The sequence below is a fragment of the Leptodactylus fuscus genome, chromosome 1, assembly GCF_031893055.1.
Source record: "Leptodactylus fuscus isolate aLepFus1 chromosome 1, aLepFus1.hap2, whole genome shotgun sequence".
Classification (NCBI taxonomy): domain Eukaryota; kingdom Metazoa; phylum Chordata; class Amphibia; order Anura; family Leptodactylidae; genus Leptodactylus; species Leptodactylus fuscus.
In genome coordinates, this window is record NC_134265.1 from 59,104,431 (window position 1) to 59,122,328 (window position 17,898).

General features: G+C 39.6%; 1 protein-coding gene across 1 annotated transcript in view; it reads left to right on the forward strand.

Moving 5' to 3' along the window:
* Positions 1-575: 575 nt before the first annotated feature.
* The window catches only part of LOC142200580 (versican core protein-like), a 76,151-nt gene continuing 58,828 nt past the window's right edge, over positions 576-17,898 (forward strand). Inside the window, exons 1-2 of the mRNA XM_075271032.1 lie at positions 576-795; positions 6,580-6,655. Coding sequence (XP_075127133.1) covers positions 6,586-6,655 — 70 coding nt within the window. The 5' untranslated portion in view covers positions 576-795; positions 6,580-6,585. The remainder of the gene's footprint in view (positions 796-6,579; positions 6,656-17,898) is intronic.

Sequence of the window (17,898 nt, forward strand, 5' to 3'; positions counted from 1 at the left end):
CTCTGTGCATATATATATATATATATATATATATATATATATATATATATATATATGTGTATATATATATATATATATATATATATATATATATATATGACATAAACAATATATGGCAGATATTAATATTAGGCAGATAATCTTGACCTAAGAGATAATATGGACCTGTAAAGGAAGCAATAACAAAGTAAGAAATAACAAAGTAAGAAATAAGATTTGATGTTTATTTGCAGGGAATAAACAATTCCAATCCTGTAACCTATGTGCTTGGAGTATATTACTGTAACCTATGTGCTTGGAGTATATTACTGTAACCTATGTGCTTGGGGTATATTACTGTAACCTATGTGCTTGGAGTGTATGACAGATCTCTAGGAGAGGATACTATGTGCAGAGCTAGTATTAAAGTGAGAGGTGCTGGGGAGGGCTGGGGCTGTAGTTGGGATCTCCTTGGGCTCTGGGAGGGCTCATTCACCCTCCTCTTACATTGAGTTGCCCCTCCTTCTGCCTGTGCTGACGATGTAATGATATAATCATGAGGGGTGTCAGATCCCGCATTTGAACTTGCAGCCAAACAGACTCTGGTTCTTCTTTCACTAGGACTCTGTACAGACACAGGCTGGAGAGAGCTCTGCCATCAGCTGCAACCAGGAAACCTAAACTACAGCAGCAGCACAGACAATAGCCCCAAAGCATCCTCTGACCCAGGGACATACCTAGGCATCACCTCTGGACCTAATCCCTGTATAACACTGGACTTGATGAAGCTAAGACAATATTAAGTCACCTTTAAAGGTAAATGAATCTTCTTCATTCTGTGCATGGTCGGCTCCAGTGACACCTAATAGGGAACAAGGTGATTGTGGCTGAAAGGGGTTAAATGTTCCATATGCATTCAATTGTGAGTTGCTTTCAACTTTTTTTTTTACTGTATTGTTCTGTGATACAAAAGACAATAGTGTATCCAGGTGCCATAGAGGTGCAGGTCTATGGAGGATGCATGGAGAGAGGTTTGTATTGCCGGGGATGACAGCTGGCAGGTCATGGACAGATCTGATAGCAAGGACTGGGCTGCTGTTCTTGGAAAGCTCTGTCTTGTGTAAGACCTAGAGACCCCAAAAGTCTAAAGGATCTATCAGAGAAAGCAACAGGAAACACCCAGACAAGAAGATGTAGGTGCTTAGCATTAGGGGTCATTGGACCATGAAGTGACTGCACTACACAAAGCAGACAAAGACTCCCAAATTGAGTAGGGGGAGGTAAAAATCTAGCTATATATATATATATATATATATATATATATATATATATATATATATATATATATATATACACATGCACACAAATACATATATACATGCATAGTGTTTTTACATAAGAAATTACTAAAAAAAAAGTTGTTTGATACTATTGTCTGCAGGTCATCACTGCAGCAATAAGCAGTATATGGTATTATATATAGGATTAAAGGAATTTCTTTAGTTTTGTACTTACCTAGTTAAATATTTCTCCACCAATTCCTCCATGGCAGGGGTCAGCTCCTGTTACAAGTTAATGAATACTTGTCTCCTACATCCCCCAAGTCTGTGTACACTGACCATGCTGTGTGAACAATGTCCATCCTTAGAGGCAATATTGACTGCACAGATGTTGCACTGTGTTGCTGCATTTCAATAAAGCCTTGCAAAGTAATGGGAGTCAATTGAAGTATTGGATTTACACTGTGTGGGACTTTATGGGGTTAAGGATTCACTTGAAGAAAGCAACTAAAAAGGGAGTTCTAACAAAGAAAGTCAAAAGCTGTATGTGTCCTATGGATTTAGTGGAGAAGCTGCTGTGTAGTGATAGCTAGGCTCATCCTTATGAGAGTCCCAGTGCTGAAGGTATTGTTCTGGATCAGACCCTGGCACTAGGATGTCTAGGAATGTAGGATACTGCTGTGCTAATGGAAAGCGCGCCCTCTGCTGGAGGAGAACTGCACTGCTTCCGCAGCATCTTACTGCAACGCCGTCCTAACACGAGGTTTTCACACACCCCCTTTGTGTGGCATCATCTTTTTACTGCTATCTAGTGCTCTGCATGATAGAAGTCAGTGCATGCAAATTATTAGCCAGTTATAGGTGTGCTAAAACACTGTAAAAGGTGATAGACATTTCTTTGTTATGACTGATTTGAACAATTTATATAAGAAGTCATCTAGTGCATATCATTACTGGTATTAGAAAGGGTTAAAGCTAGGCATCTGGTTTGTAGAATTAGAATTTGACACAGAATGACAGTGCATGCTGAGACTTGTAGTGTCACACGTATGTCTTACACTAGGTGGGCTTCTGGTCACCTTCGCTTCTGCATATGGAATCCATTGACTTTGGATGTGATTGGAAGCATATGCATAAGCAGCGTATTGGCCAGATGGGTGCATACACCTTTGATCCCGCTGTGATTGACTTGATGAATGCTAAAGTAAGCAAATGACAGGGAAAGGCGACAGAGCGGAGGTGTCCTATGACTGCAGGGTCTGGGGAGCCCAGGCTGGATATGATTTCACCTCTGAGAAGATGCAGTCCCAAATCAGTCTCACATAACAAAAGCCAGCTGTCTCTATGAGCCACAGATAGGGCGGTGACTGCAAACAGAGGTGGGAGGGAGGCAGCGCTGTTAAAAAATGGCCAAGCTCCAGGGAAGATCCATATTATCAGTCGCCACGTGGACTATGGCCATATCACACATAGTGACGCTTATTGTAAGAGCAACTAGTGACATGTTCTGTGGGAAGCATCTAACAAAAGCAGCTACAATGAGACCTCTCCAAAAGACCACCTCTCATAATAATAATACATTGTATTTATATAGCGCCAACATATTCCACAGCACTGTACAATTTGTAGGGTTCAAGTACAGATAAAGAGATACATTACAAAGAAATAGTTACCTCACACAATGGCACCTCTTTGAGAAGACCACTCCCTTAACAGACTAGATTCCCTGTGATTTTCACTTCTACCTTATACTTATACATAATGACCGTCCACTTTTCAATGCAATTTTGGGTGGTTGCCTGAAAGAGCTTTTACTGTACATTCTACTGGCCAAATGCCTTTACATATACCGTATTGTATTGGGAAGAGAAACACGCCATATAATATGGCAATATTCTAACAAGTAGTCGTATAATACATAACAGTATATAGAGCATTGGTTCATTCTAGAAGCAAATAATACTTTAACTAGATATATCATTATATATCATAAATAAAGTGATACATTGTTGCTCTGTTGTCCATAGGAGAACATCAGACCACCAAGGACATGGGATCATTTGCTTTATAACAGACAAGTCCCTGCTCCCCCAGCTCCATGTGTTTATTTAGTATTAGAAAACTTTCCCTTTTTAATGTTGATGGAGCCAATTACACATAGGGAGTTATTGTATAACCAGGGTGTCAGGCACATGCATTAAGGTCACTACCTTTAGAAAAACACATCCATAAAATGCCCATAGAAGTCCACATTATCACCACCCACTTAGAGGAAACGACAGAGCTTGACAACTGCTTATTGTTAAAGACCACCAGTAACAGCTAAGGAGGGGGGTGTGAGAACGTGCAAACTTCAGGAGGAGGAAAAAAGGATCAGAGCACTCTTCATCCTCTACAAGGAGAGGTAAGGATTAGACTGGGTCAGTGGAGCAGCACCATTGACAGCGCTTCCATAGTCTACAAAGAAATGGCTGTCACTTAAGGATCCTTAATGTGTACAACACTCAGGGACTGACCCTGACATCAAAGGCTTGCATTGCATTTTACAGCTGGATTGAAAAGACACTATTTATACTATAGAGACCAGAGGTAGGCAGCCCATTTTCTTATGTCTTCAAGTAGGAAACATGTTGAAGCTACCGATATAGCAGAGCTGAATTTGTGCTTGGGCCAGCATTGTTTGAGCGTGATGTAGTACACTAGGTTTACCAGCAGTTCTGTGCAGATCCAGTGTACCGGATCATCTCTGCTTCATCTGCAGCTTTAGCACTATATACTAGGAGTTTCTGAATGTCCTTGCCAAGCTCCAGGGTGCTGTAGGATTTTGGCTTCATGGCAAATGGGGAAAATGTTGCAAATGCTTGTTCTGCAGCGATTGTTACCTTTATTAAATGTGGTATTGCAAATATGATCATACACGATGAATGTATTTACTATATAGACTTAAAAGATGGCTTATGTCCTAAAGGGGTTCAGTGGTCTTAAACTTTGCCAGGTGGTTATAACTAGTACATGTAGGAATGAAACTGATATAGTGTTTTATAAGCCAGTATTAGAAGGTGACTTGGGGCATTCTGCCAGGTCCTCGCCACAATCTAGTTGGTTACTGCAGTTTTCCCATGTACTGAGTATATGTATATTAGCAAACGAATCATAGAAGTATAGATAGATAGATAATATATGCCCATAGTTTAACTTAATATATAATCTGATCAAACATATATTGAGTAATATGATGTTTTTTATGCAGAGGGTTATTACTTTAGCTATTGTATATAATAAATGAGAAAGGTATAGTTTGAGCCCTGCCAAGTTTCTTTGCCCCCTCTGTGCCCTCATTTTGGGGTTAGCTCTTCTTTTAGCTGAGTAATCTGGGGCAAACTGGTGCTAGCGCAGTCTGACAACCCCTATGAGAGGATTATGGTTGTTTGGTAGTCTACCCCTAGCAACCGCGCTCTGTCTTGCATGACTCAGCCATTTAGCTGAATCCTCGGTTGAGACTGTGCTGGAAACAGAGAAGGGGGAAAGCTATTTGGCAGCAGTTCAACCATGTCATTCCCTTCACAGTCCATGCTATTAATCATATTGATGTGCACTGTCTGGGCTCTATAGGGCTTCTACTTTGCATAGTTCTCGTCTTCCATGTTTTACCTGCTGTTACAATGTTTAATTAGACAAAAAGTCATACAATCATTTTATAAAAGAATATTTATCTCACGTCTTTTCTGTAACTCCCATAGACTACATAGACAGTCACCTCTCCATAGACTATATGGACAATGCCACCACTGGTAATTCATGATTCAGGGTCACCAGTTCCATACTCTCTTAATAAGTGAGGGTCCAAGAGAAGGAACCCAATCCCATGAGACATTCATGGTGGGAATAGTGGTCTAGTCTCCAGTAATTCAGGCCTTCCTTTGTGGGGGTTTTCTTCAGGAATGTCTAAAATGTAGAACATGATGGAGAAAGGGCACTAAGTACAGTAAAGGCTAACTTGTAAAATTTTCCACCCAAGAGTTGGAATTAATCCTTTGTATGAACAGAGTCCTTGCTGCGACATAACTCTAGTAGATGTGGAGAGTCAGTAAAGAAGCAGAAGAGTGATGTCAGTACATGACCGCCATGCCAATGGCTTTACTATGGATGTGGCCTGCAATGGGACTTGAAGGATCTTTGTCTGTCAATGACAAAATGTAATTTTGCTCTAGTATCAGTGGATTGTGTATCATTGGCTAGTTTCTTGTATTGTCCCAATCATTAACGTATAGGTACCTGTACATTAAAGTAGTGAGTCCCGAGGTCTCTAGGTTAGGCATGATTTTAAGGTTGTAGTATTTTACACTATTAGCTTAACATTGTTTTGCTATGTTGAGGTTATTATTTAATGGTTGCCCACTGTATCATGCTATAGGGCTTGGATTAAATGGGTTTCCAGGCTATGGGGGGTCTGACACCCACATCCCCATTGATCAGCTGTTATCTGTGGCTTATGGATAGAGATCAGTGCTATGTGTAGTGGCTGAACTAAGTCACTGCAAGTTTACTCCAATTCTAATGAATGGGAAGTGATGTGCAGTACCTGATCTGGCCACTACACAGAGTACAGTGCTGTCTGCTCCCTGCTCCATTATCTGTATCTGCTGTTGACAACAGCTGATCAGTGGGGATGCAAGGTGTCAGACACCCACATATATGATATGAGTGACCTATCTATCAATATTTTAGCCCTGCATACCCGTTTAAGAATAACAGTGCAAGCAATTTCTGGCTAATCCAAGGTTACAGTGTTTGCTTTGCTTATCTTCCCTTATGTATCTGATATCATACAGATTCACTATTGAGCAGCTTATATTGTCATGTATTAAGTTACATTCAGAAGGCCAGCCCATAAAAGCATCTCCTGGGCATTAGTATACAATATCTCTATTGCCATTGGTCTTGTGGTTAACAAGCTGTGATACAAGTATATTTCTGGGTCCAGTCACATTAATGGCATTGACATCAATGGCCAGACTTTGATTTGAAACATGGCTTTTTTTCAAGGTGTTTCCTTTCCTCACATCTGTTTATTGTCAGTGAGCAGAACACGAGGTTCTCAGCCGTCCTCTCCCTTAGCTCACGTCTCTGACATCATCATGGGGCGCAGGCCAGAGCAGCTGATTGTCAAGAGGTCTAGGGCTCCCACAGACCAGTTATTGTGAGTGAGAAAATACATGCAAGCTTCAAGACATAATAACAAAATTGTTTGTTTGTTGCTGAAATGTCAAGTCCAGGACTGTGAGTCATAAACTAATGCGCGCTTTTCTTTTTTTTCCAGGTCAATATGTTGTTAGATCTGAAATATATATTTTGGATATGCTCAGCATTCCATATTACTAATGCTTTCCGTGCAGGTAAGGAACTTATTTACTAAGATTATAGTTTATCGAAACATGTTTTGACCAAATAAATGCAATTTATAGATCTGATTTTCCCTTACTAGAGTATGGTGATTGTTATAGCATGGGCGATGGTTACTGTACAATGTCTACATTTAATCGTCCCCTTGTCCTGTGTAGTCAGTGAGTGTAATTGTCTTGCTCTGGAATCTTAGATTAAACAGAGATGATGCCCAGTCTAAACTATGTGGCATGTGGGCATAATAGTTTTATTAACATTGTAGTCCACCTGCCATCGGGGGCAGTACAGGCTTTCTTGGCACTCAAGAAGGCTATTTCAATATACTTCCCACCACCATGGGGGTTCTAAAGTCCATTAAACAATAAAATTCATTTGCTTTTTCCCTAGTTCTAAGTTGTCTTATATATAGCAAATACAGGGAATGGATGTATCATTGATTTTCACCAGTTTTTAAAAAAATTGCTCAGAAATTTGCAACTTTTTGCCATTTTCCACCACTCATGGCGCTTTTCAAAAAGTAGTCAAGGCTTAACAGAAAGCATACATTGGACTAAATTATAGCATTAAACTGTTATTTTATACCAAATATCTCATTTTACATCTGGTTTGAGTGATATATAAAATTCCAGTCTTAATAAATATTCCCTTCATTTCCATTTCCCTCCATCTCCTTCCTGGCCATACACTTTATCTGAGGCTTAGGGTAAGTTCACACAGGGTTTTTTGGTCAGAATTTTGAGGTCGTATCCGCCTCAGAATCCTGACCAAAAAGATGGCTCCCATTGAAATCAATGGAAGCCGCTCACAAGTTTTTTCTGTTTCTTCCGACTCCCAGAAAAAAGAAGCGAGATGTTCATTCTTCTGGCCAAGTCACCTCGCGATTCGACCTGAAGACACTCCCTCCTGCGGACTAGGCCCATTCATTGGGCCTAATCCGGAGCAGAGTGCGTGGTTGGTTGCCAGTGCAGTGCACTGGCTTTCAGTCGCGGCTACCCGGCTCTTAGACCGGAACCTGAGGAGGCCTCCGCCTCAGGTTCCGGTCCAGGAAACTCTGTGTGAACTTACCCTTAGACTAACAGCTATTTATCCCAACCCCGTATGCTGAGATATTCTCAGGTTGGCCAACCATGCATGTGTTCTATGTGGATTGAGGGGAGTACTAGACACTTATGACATTGCCTTATCTTGTCCCAAGCACAAAAGGATGGGACATGTTGAAGTTCAACAATCCGATACTTCTTTTTCCCAATATTTGCCATTGGTGGTTGGCCAGTTTTGTTGGAATGGGCAGATTCAGACAACACTAGTAACAAGTATGGTCACCTTTAGAAATATCGTCTCCTTGATAATTATTGAGATCAGATTGTATGTTGACCAGCCTTGTATACTTAACGCTTTCTATTCCCAGCATTCCTTGTCCCTTCAGTGTGGCATATCCATTAATAATGATCTGGTGTGACACTTGGAAAGAGATTAAGATGTTATTATTCCATGAGAATGTAGAATTAGTAAAGTATTCCATGGCTTCAGCTCTGGCAATTACAAGCAGTTAAGTTCATGCCAGGGAGAAAAATCTTTCCTTGGTATCTGGAAAACTAAGCCGATTGTTAAAGCGAGAGGTTGCAGACACATTATTTCCAATTTTAAGTGTTTCATATTTTTCCATCCTTCATGAAGCCCAGCAGTTCATAAGGATTCAATGTGGCCCTAGTTAGAAAGAAAAATGTGGTTAGCTTTGAGTTGTCTTTTATAGTTTTTGCTTAGAACTTTCTAGGAATAAAAACCAGAACCATCAATTCGCTTCATGCTGTGTGCATGCAATATAGGGGCTGAATATCTAAAAAATCCCATCATAGTAGAAAACTAGACACTAAGATCTCCCATAAAGAGTGGCTGCAAAGTGTGTGTCTAATCTTGGAGGACCCTAAATGTTTATGCATTACACAAATAGTCTATTCATTTGAATGAGAATGGTGTAATGCATTAATTCTCCTGTAGGGGCACAGCAGAGAAATGAAGTTGGTGCTAGATTTCCACAAAGATTACCACTGGGATAGCTGCTTTTATTAACATACCTTTCTAGCAAATATAACCTGTTGTATCTGCTCTAAGGAAGTATTAGGCCTCCTGTACAGTAGTGCGGTCACAAAGTGCAGCAGTGGTCCATGGAAATCTTCATAAGGCTGACAATTTCTGGATGCAGTGTTAAAAGATATGGAAATTATCAAATAGAATAAAGCAATAAAAGGCACTTGGCAGCATAATGCTATTGTAGAAGAGGCACGACGGAATACATTGAATTAACCAAAAATTATTCTAATGGCCTAATTGAGTGAATAATAACAATCGTGCTGATATTTGTCGCTGTGAGTGAATTATACATGAGAGAACCAAGCCTGTAATTTAATGATCGGCAGAGGTCTAGTTAAAAGGACTAAACATACCGAAGTAACCACATCTATTGAGCGAGCTACAATAATTCCTCAAATGCTGGATTGTGAGCACAATTTAATTTGCCAGAAATGAAGAAAAGATCTGCTCAATAATTAAGCAACAGAGGATTGAAGGGGGGGAATGGCGTTCACAGCGGAGCGTAACGGGCCAAAAAAATGTCTATAGCGATGATTAGGAAAAACAAAACACTTTTCTTAAAAAGGCAATTGTGAAATCAAGAAAATGAGAATGTGGCTGGGAGAGATGTATCTTCATTAACTCGCGGGGCGGTCGCAGTAATGGATTCCTATGGTAATATAGACAGTTTGTCAATGGATAGTCTACGCTTCTCATCTCTGCCTTTACTAAAGGTCCTGTAAACGCAACAACCAACGCGACCAATAATCGGTCATCCGATTCGGTCTTGCCAAGGATCTGATGGATATTTCCATCTATAGGGTTCTGAGCAGGCATGGAGGAAATACTTCCTGCTGAGAATGTCATTAATGCTTAAGGCTGAGGTCACAAATTGCAGAAAGGTGACTTTTTGTTGCAGATTTTGAGCAAAAGTCAGAAGTGGATTTTTCAGAAAGTAGAAGTATCAACGCTTCCTTTATATTTCCCATTACCTTTTAAGACGCTTTTGACTTTGGCTCTGAAAAACTTATAAAAATCTGCAACAAAAAGTAGCTTTTTGGCAACACATGGCCTTAGCCTAAAAGGGTTTTCCCAAGACTTCGATACTGATGGTCCATCCTTTGGATAAGCCATACAGCACCCCTGCTGATCAGCTGATTAAAGGGGTCCAGAAGAAGTCATGTGACCTCTTTGTGGTTTACTTGGCACAGTGCCGCACATTTTCTAGTGGCTATGCCTGGTATTGCAGCTCAGTTCCACCTTGGTATAAAGTGTATTATAGTATACCAATGAAGAAGCCATTCATCTAATCGTTTCTCCAGATAGGTTATCAATATTAAAGTTATGAGAATACGCTTTAATGATGGATTTCACAAAAGTCATGCAGGATCACTTTGTGTAAACGTATATGTCCCACTGAGTATGGTATCTATTAATGTATCATGATCAATGAAGGATAAAGGATAATGTTATTATGTATTATTGACCTTATCCCTCATTATAATTGTCCAAGTGTCATTATAATCAATGAAGAGTGAATTGTGATGATAATTATCCAGTCTAAATAGGTGGTTAAGGGCACGGGAGAAAATAATTCACTCCTTGTGAGACTCACAGATGACACATAAGGGTCTCCTAAGTATATTCATGAAAATGCAGCTTAGTAATGACCAACACTCATTGATATTGTGTTGCATTGATCAGGTGAATTCACTGGCTGTATTGTAATGGAGTTTGGTTCTGCCAATGTAGTAGTCTGATTGTGTCTAATTGACAAGTGTTCCTTAAAGGGATTGTCCTCTATTAGACATCTTCTTCTTTCATGGTGCCAATAGTTGTTCCTCTTTCTTGGGCACCCTACTATGATCATCATATTCAATGTATGCTTTGGGAAAACAATTACTACTTATCTTTTTCAAGATCTCTGAATAAGACACATCCATTCTCCTCTACTGTTTTACAGTTATACAAGATCCATTTTTACTGTGGTGACATGATGCTGTCCACAAGTGGCTAAATTGTTTCTTGACAATAGAAACCCAATTATTTTTGTCCCATTGAGTAGTCCAAGTCTATGGAAGTGATGATGATGGCAGAGCGCTGTTCTCAGCTGTATCCATCAGCCTCATAGACTTACAATGGATCGGCCCGGACATGCTTGACCATTGCTTCATCTGAAATACTCAGTGTGGCCATGTAGAGAAGGGGGGAAGAGCGGTTGTAGTGAGGTCCTGTGGTCAGACATTTATTGTCTATCCTATACAGTATATAGGTGATGAATATGGATTGTGGAAATACCCTTTTAGTCTTGGCCATACATTTGCATTAAAGAGTTTGGAGACTGAACGAAGATAATAAATGCTTGCAAAATGAGTTTTCAATGAACTGCTCATGAACACATGACCGCTCATTATTTTTGCATTGCTTCTTATTTTAGTGATTTATATTCTTTATTATATATGCATATATTAATTGGAACCAAGACCCCCATTGCTGCTATGTGACTTGTGCACATCATTGAATGAACATTGAGACCATTATGATGGTAATAAACATCAAGCCACATAAACTTTATGGCCACATTAACCATTTTCTTATCGCTCCACTACAGTACTTTTTATTTTGTTCTTTGGTATCCAACGATCTTATTTTAATAAGGTAGATGCTCAATATCCCTGATTTTCTAAAAATGGACATTCTACAAATATACTGAACGCAGTAGGTGCTAAGCTGTCCTAATAAAGAAGATAAACCTAATCTTATCATTGGAATTAAGGCTACCCATAAATGGGAGCTAGTCACATGCAGCAATTGACCATTTTAATCCCAAGTGCCATGTAATGTATATTCATGATTCCAGAACATCCAGCAATTGTCAAAAACATCCTGGTCAGCTCAACATGATCTATCTAATCTTCCTGATAGCCACCAATCACTCCAATCACTTGGTAATCCACATGTGTCAAGAAAGCTTGTCTACAAGGAGACTTGGACGGCTGAAGAGATTTTTCACTGAGGCCATAGGTTAAGACAGACAATAGGCTTAATGTGTGGTGATTTCCATATAATTGACATAAGACATCAGAACAGAATTATTGCCAATTATGAAATTGTTGGATCTGAAGTGTACTCTACCAGTTCTTATTTCATATTCATCTTATACAGATATTAAAGGGATTCTACCATTAAAATCGAATATTTTCTTGCTAACACGTAGGAATAACCTTAAGAAAGGCTATTCGTCTACTACCTGTAGATGTCTTATCCATGCCACCTTTCCGTAGAAATCACAGTTTTTGCCAATATGCAAATGAGTTCTCTCACAGCACTGGGGGTGGACCCCAGCGCTTAAACAGCACTGGGGGTGTCCCCAATGCTGCGAAAGAACTCTCCAGCGTCACCTCCATCTTCTTCAGGAACAGGCTCTTCACGCATCTTCTTCCGGTTGTTGGCTTCAAACTTCTAGGCCTCGGGCAAAGCCGACTGCGCATGCCCTCCGGCTACAAGAAAATGGCTGCATACACAGTATTGTAAGCGGCCATTTTCTTGTGGCCAGCGGGCATGTGCAGTCGGCTTTGCCATAGGCCTGAAGTTTGCAGCCAATCCCCGGAAGAAGACGTGTGAAGAGCCCGTTCCTGAAGAAGATGGAGGTGGCGCTCGAGAGTTCTCTCGCAGCATTGGGGACGCCCCCAGTGCTGTGAGAGAACTCATTTGCATAATAGCGAAAACTGGGATTTCAACGGAAAGGCAGTGCAGAGAAGACATCTAAATATAGGAGACGAATAGCCTTTCTTAAGGCTATTCCTAAGTGTTAGGGAGGAAATATTCGATTTTAATGGTAGAATCCCTTTAAGTATTATATGGTGTTAGAAGACTTTCAGTATAATGTATATTCTATGAATTAGTTAAATCTCAGAATGTAAATAGAATATTTAGAACTGTCCTATGAACATTTCGTGCAAATATGGTTTGCCCACCAGACTACCAGAATATCCCATTGTAGGTCCAGTAATGTGCCCCAATGGTCCAGCAGAAGACAAATAGCCATGTGGGTCAATTTCTTATGGGCAGATTCACAAAAACCAGTTAGACCTTATAGATGATATGTTCTTTTTGTACAATGATAACAAAGTTAACGCGCAGATTCTGTATTAGTAGAGGTCCAGTCTTCGAACTGCAGTGGGCCCAAAGAACCTCAATATTGTCCACAAACGATTAGTCCCATCATTTTAAGAAAAAAATGTTCTCAACTTTCACTTTTTGTCTCCAAACACAATTTCCAACCTGTATATAAAACCGTTGTCTCACATCGAACTCTATTGCTCGGCATACTTTAAGGTTAGTGTTCACTTGGAGTGTTTCCCTAACATTGAGTTGACATTATTGCTCATTCAGAGAAGTGAAGAGGATGAATGCTTGTGATGGATAAAAGGCAGTGCTCTCATTGATAAAGACTTTTTGTGTTTGTTAAATGTAGTCTGTTCACAGTCAAGAGTCTTATCTCCCTTTCACCTTAATTGCTATCTCTTATTGTTAGACAATGTTCTCGCCTTATAGCCATGGATTTCCTCCTCCACTTAAGTTGTGGCAGGTGTCATTATCCCAACAGACAGCCCTTAGAGAAAACGTATTTTCATCCTTTTTTGTGGTTAAGAATACTTTTCTTTGTTCACTGAGCTTTAAGAGGAAAATATGGGGTTTGAAAAAAGTATATAGGAAAGATCTTAGAAGATCTTGAAGGATGTGTATATCTTTCCATCATCTTATGACCTCCTTGTTTAAATGTAGGAGCAGAGAGTTCACCTACTGCCTGGTTCTTCATTTTTGGTGGAAATTTGTCAACTAGGTATGATGTAGTCACTCCCTGTCTTGATAGCCAGGGCCATACTTATAGAAATAGTATCATGGAAAAATTTCAGATTGGGTCAATGATACTTTGTTCTTGATGAACAGAGGTGTAGCTATAGGGGGTGCAGAGGCCACATGGAGCCTAAAGGTCTTTCTACAACATAAGAATACACCAGTATTATAGATAGCACATGGTACGTTACAAATTTGGAATTGGGGACCAGGACCTTCAAGTTATACCTCTAGCGATAAAGAATGCATCATTACAGTTAATAATAATAGTAGGCAATTAGGGTTGAGCCGATCTTGAGATTTCAGGATTGTTTTAAAAATCCTATTTTCCAGTCGATCCTGATCGCGATCGTGAAATTTGCTCGATCGCCGATCGCTATCTGATCTTTCCCGATCCCAATTTCTCAACCCTAGTCAATGCTTCTCTATGGAAAAAGTCACTTTTAGGGTTTGGCCGATCTTGAGATTTAATTTTTAAAATCCGATTTTCGATCATTTTCCAGCCGATCCCGATCGTGAAATTTGCTCGATCACTGATCAGGATCCGATCTTTCCCGATCGCTCAACCCTATAGGCAATATGATTTAGTAATAAATTACAAAAGTTTTAAGACAACTTGTCCAGTGGTAAAATATGTAAGTATGGTTGCAGAATTTATGGTAAAATTCTATCAATCTTCCCTAACAAATATCGATTTTTAATACGTAGCTACTCCTAGAATGTCCTACTGTTGACCCCAGCTGTAACTTTGTGAAGAACCAAAGAACCTTCTGAGCTTTTCTAATTCATTCAATACAGCTCTCCTAAAATGTTTTTCTATACAGATTTAGTGCACGAACAGTCAGTGCCAACTTTCCTTTTCCATACATTAGAAACAGAGTTCAAAGTTTAAAGCCCCGTCTGAGTTCCAGTCTTGGAGGTTTAAGCTGGGATACATAGCCGTGTATAGAAGTACATTGCTCTGTAGTTAATCCTCACAGTAGCAGTTCAGCCTGTGTCTTTCTAGTACTAGTTAATGGTCATAAAGTTAAGATGAAGTGCGCAGATGGAATTTCAATTAGCTTGGTTTTCAATGATTTATAGAGAGTCTACATCAAGTAATTGATCCCTCAGCACCTAATGCCTGTTTAACATCCTCCTCCTTACAGTATAGTAGCCTTTGCCACAATCCATCTGGTGAAAACACTGAGGCCTTTGTTCACTTACTATTTATTACCTACAAGGCCAAACCCCAGTCATGTTCCCATTGGATGTGCTCTCTCTCCCAAACTGCAAATGACAAATTGTTACATTCTGAAGTGTGAAAATTCAATTCCCAATTATTTGAGAATAGTGAAGTGTTGTGTGTTTAGCTGGGGCTGAGACGTTTCCATCCCGAGCACATTACTGGCATCACTTCTGATTTTCACACTGCAATAAATATATACGTGAAAAGGATTTTTGATGAAACAGGGTAGAGATTAGCGAAACATGTTAATGGAGACAACAAGTACCCGCAGGAGGATAATAGAGAATTTTATAAGGAAAATTTAGATAGGTATGTTCAAAATATATTATTGCATAGGGCATATTATTGATCCCAGGATTTGGGAAATTTAGGAATTGAGAATTTATTTTTAACATTCTCCATTGTAAATCTATGGCAGCTCATAGTGGCATAGCTATAACCTTATATCCTTCTGCTATACGTGAGGCCACCACAATGAATTGAGTAAGTCTGGTCAAGGACTAGAAAAATGTTTCTTGTTTTCACCTTGAAACAACACCACTTATGTCCATGGCTATGTCTGGTATTACGGCGTAACTGAGTCCATACTTGGTGGATGTATATTGCTCTGTAGATTGTGATTTTATAGTTAAATTGGCCATATACATAACATTAATATCAGCTTAACATCTACTACACATGGGGGTCTCCTGACTTTCCCCGATGGCATGTGTTAGGGTAAAGGAGAATTTCCAAATTTTTTGTTCTCAGAAGAAATAAGCCAATTGTCTGCCAATGTCTTTATTGGGCCATATCACTGAGATTCCGTCTTCCTAATTACATCAGGGAAGACTGGCTTGCACATTCCAGTGAGCGCCCTCTATTGGTTTGCAACACTGAGGCACCTGACTTCCTAATTACATCATGGAAGACAGATTTGCATATTCTTCCCATGGTTACTTCTTTCCATTGACCCTTTGATTGATTCTTTAACATATAATGCCTGTTTTCAGATTTTTTTTTCCCTTTGTCTGTGTTTGGAATTGCAAAATAGCCTTATTATCTTGAATGGGAAGAGCTGCAATACCAGACACAGCCATAATTGCGGGTGGTGCTGTGACTGGAAAATATATTCTGCAATACCAGACACAACCCATGATCTTGAGTGGTGCTGTGACTGGAAAATGTATAGACCCAAGTTTTTCATGAGATTAACATTAGAATTGTTACAGCTTCCTGCCACATTCATTACTAGTGCCACCTTCATCATGTCCCAAATGGTGTAATTGATGTGAAAATCCATACATTGGCCTAAAGACACTAGAAGGATATACCAAGCTCACGACAAAGTGCATTAAGCATGGTGGCGTACATGAAATAAAGACTGACATATAAAATTTTGGTCTTTATCGATCGATCTAGACTTTGTTGTATCATCTCAGTATAGATGACTGCTCTTGGTTTAATGTTGCTTTGTTTTTAGAGATACCATATGGTAACCCAATTTTAGTGGATTGCTGTATGTTGGTGCTCTTGGCCCTGATCTGGTTAGTAATGGAAGAATGTAAAAATGGCAAACTATGTGATAGCAATGGCATAGCAATGAATCTTTAGACCTTCAAAGGACCATTGGTCTGGATACAAAAGTATATAGAGCTGTAATGAATCAACATGTACATGGCGGTGTTAGTTGTGCAGTGGTCAAATATTTGAGTGAGTGGTCAGATATTGACAAGTGGCTTTTTACTATAGATCTAGAGAGAAAATATATAGTACTTATGCTACTGTTAACTGAAATAAGTGGAAAAATCCAGAAATCCTATCCTACGAGTATAAAACAGGTGGAGTAACTTATGCTCAGTAACAAAAAAATGTAGAACGTTTAAGGAAATGCGCTATCGTCGGTGGTGTTCCAAGAAATATTAGCAGTGTGTACTTTTCATCAGAAACTAAGTGGTTTCTTAGGTCATTTTATAAATAAGTTGTTTATATGACGTAAACCACATATACAGGTTGGATGAATTCACTTTGGCCCAGTCTGCCCCAGTCTGTTATTCGAGCGGGTGGGACTCTCTCTGTCTCGCTCTGGTAAGTGTGAAGGATGAGTAACTATGAGCTAATGAGTGAAAACAATGTGTTACAACCAGTCATTTATCAAATATGAATACTTTTGTTTATTTCTATCATTTTGCTAGTTTGTCGACAACAAGCCGAACGCATGTTTGGTCAACAGCTATTCGTTTGCACTCCCCTAAACACATACACCCCTTGCCAAGCATCTTTGTCTTTTTAGTGGGGAAAGTTGAGTAAGCCATCTTAAAAATGACTTAAACTAAGTCTTTTCCCAGAACCGAGCATATCAACACAGCCAAGCCAATGGATAGGTCAGGGTCACCTGGATCAAGCAGTGTTTTCTTCTTGTGAAATGGTGCCTCCATTGCCAAGATATTAGTGTTTTTGACAATCTGCAAATTCATTTTTTTTTTTTTTGGCACCAATTCAGTAGGGGAAAACATTTATTAGGGTCACATGGAGGAAAATGGTGAGGAATTTGGTGTGGAATGTCAGTGCTGAAAAAAAAGCCTCCCATTGCTAGCAGAAAAGGGAACCCATTGAAGTCAATGGGAGGCTTTTTTTCTGCGCTGAATTTCCACACCAAGTTCCTCACCATTTTCCTCCATGTGAATACACCCTTAAGGTGACCCTAATTTATATGGTGGGTTTTGGGGACAGACTCTCTTTACCTTGGATGCTGAAATTTACGATGTCCTACGCAGCTAACCTGTCAAGAAATGACATGCCATTATTTCATGGCCAAGACGTAATGCCTCATTGCCCCTGTGAGGGCACTGTAAGGAATATAAACACTTGCTGCCAAGTTTCACAGCAGATATTGTTGTGGGTCCTTGTGATCAACTTTTCTTCGGATCCATTTAATGAAAAGTCTTCAAGACCACAAAGTTTCAAAAAACAAATACAGGCGCTGTTTCATAATTCAATGATTTTCTAAGTACAGGATTATCAAGCCTCCAACACACAAACTCTGGCCAAACATGATAATTTTTTCTAGATCAGCTTGTTATCTTGTGTGTATGGGGG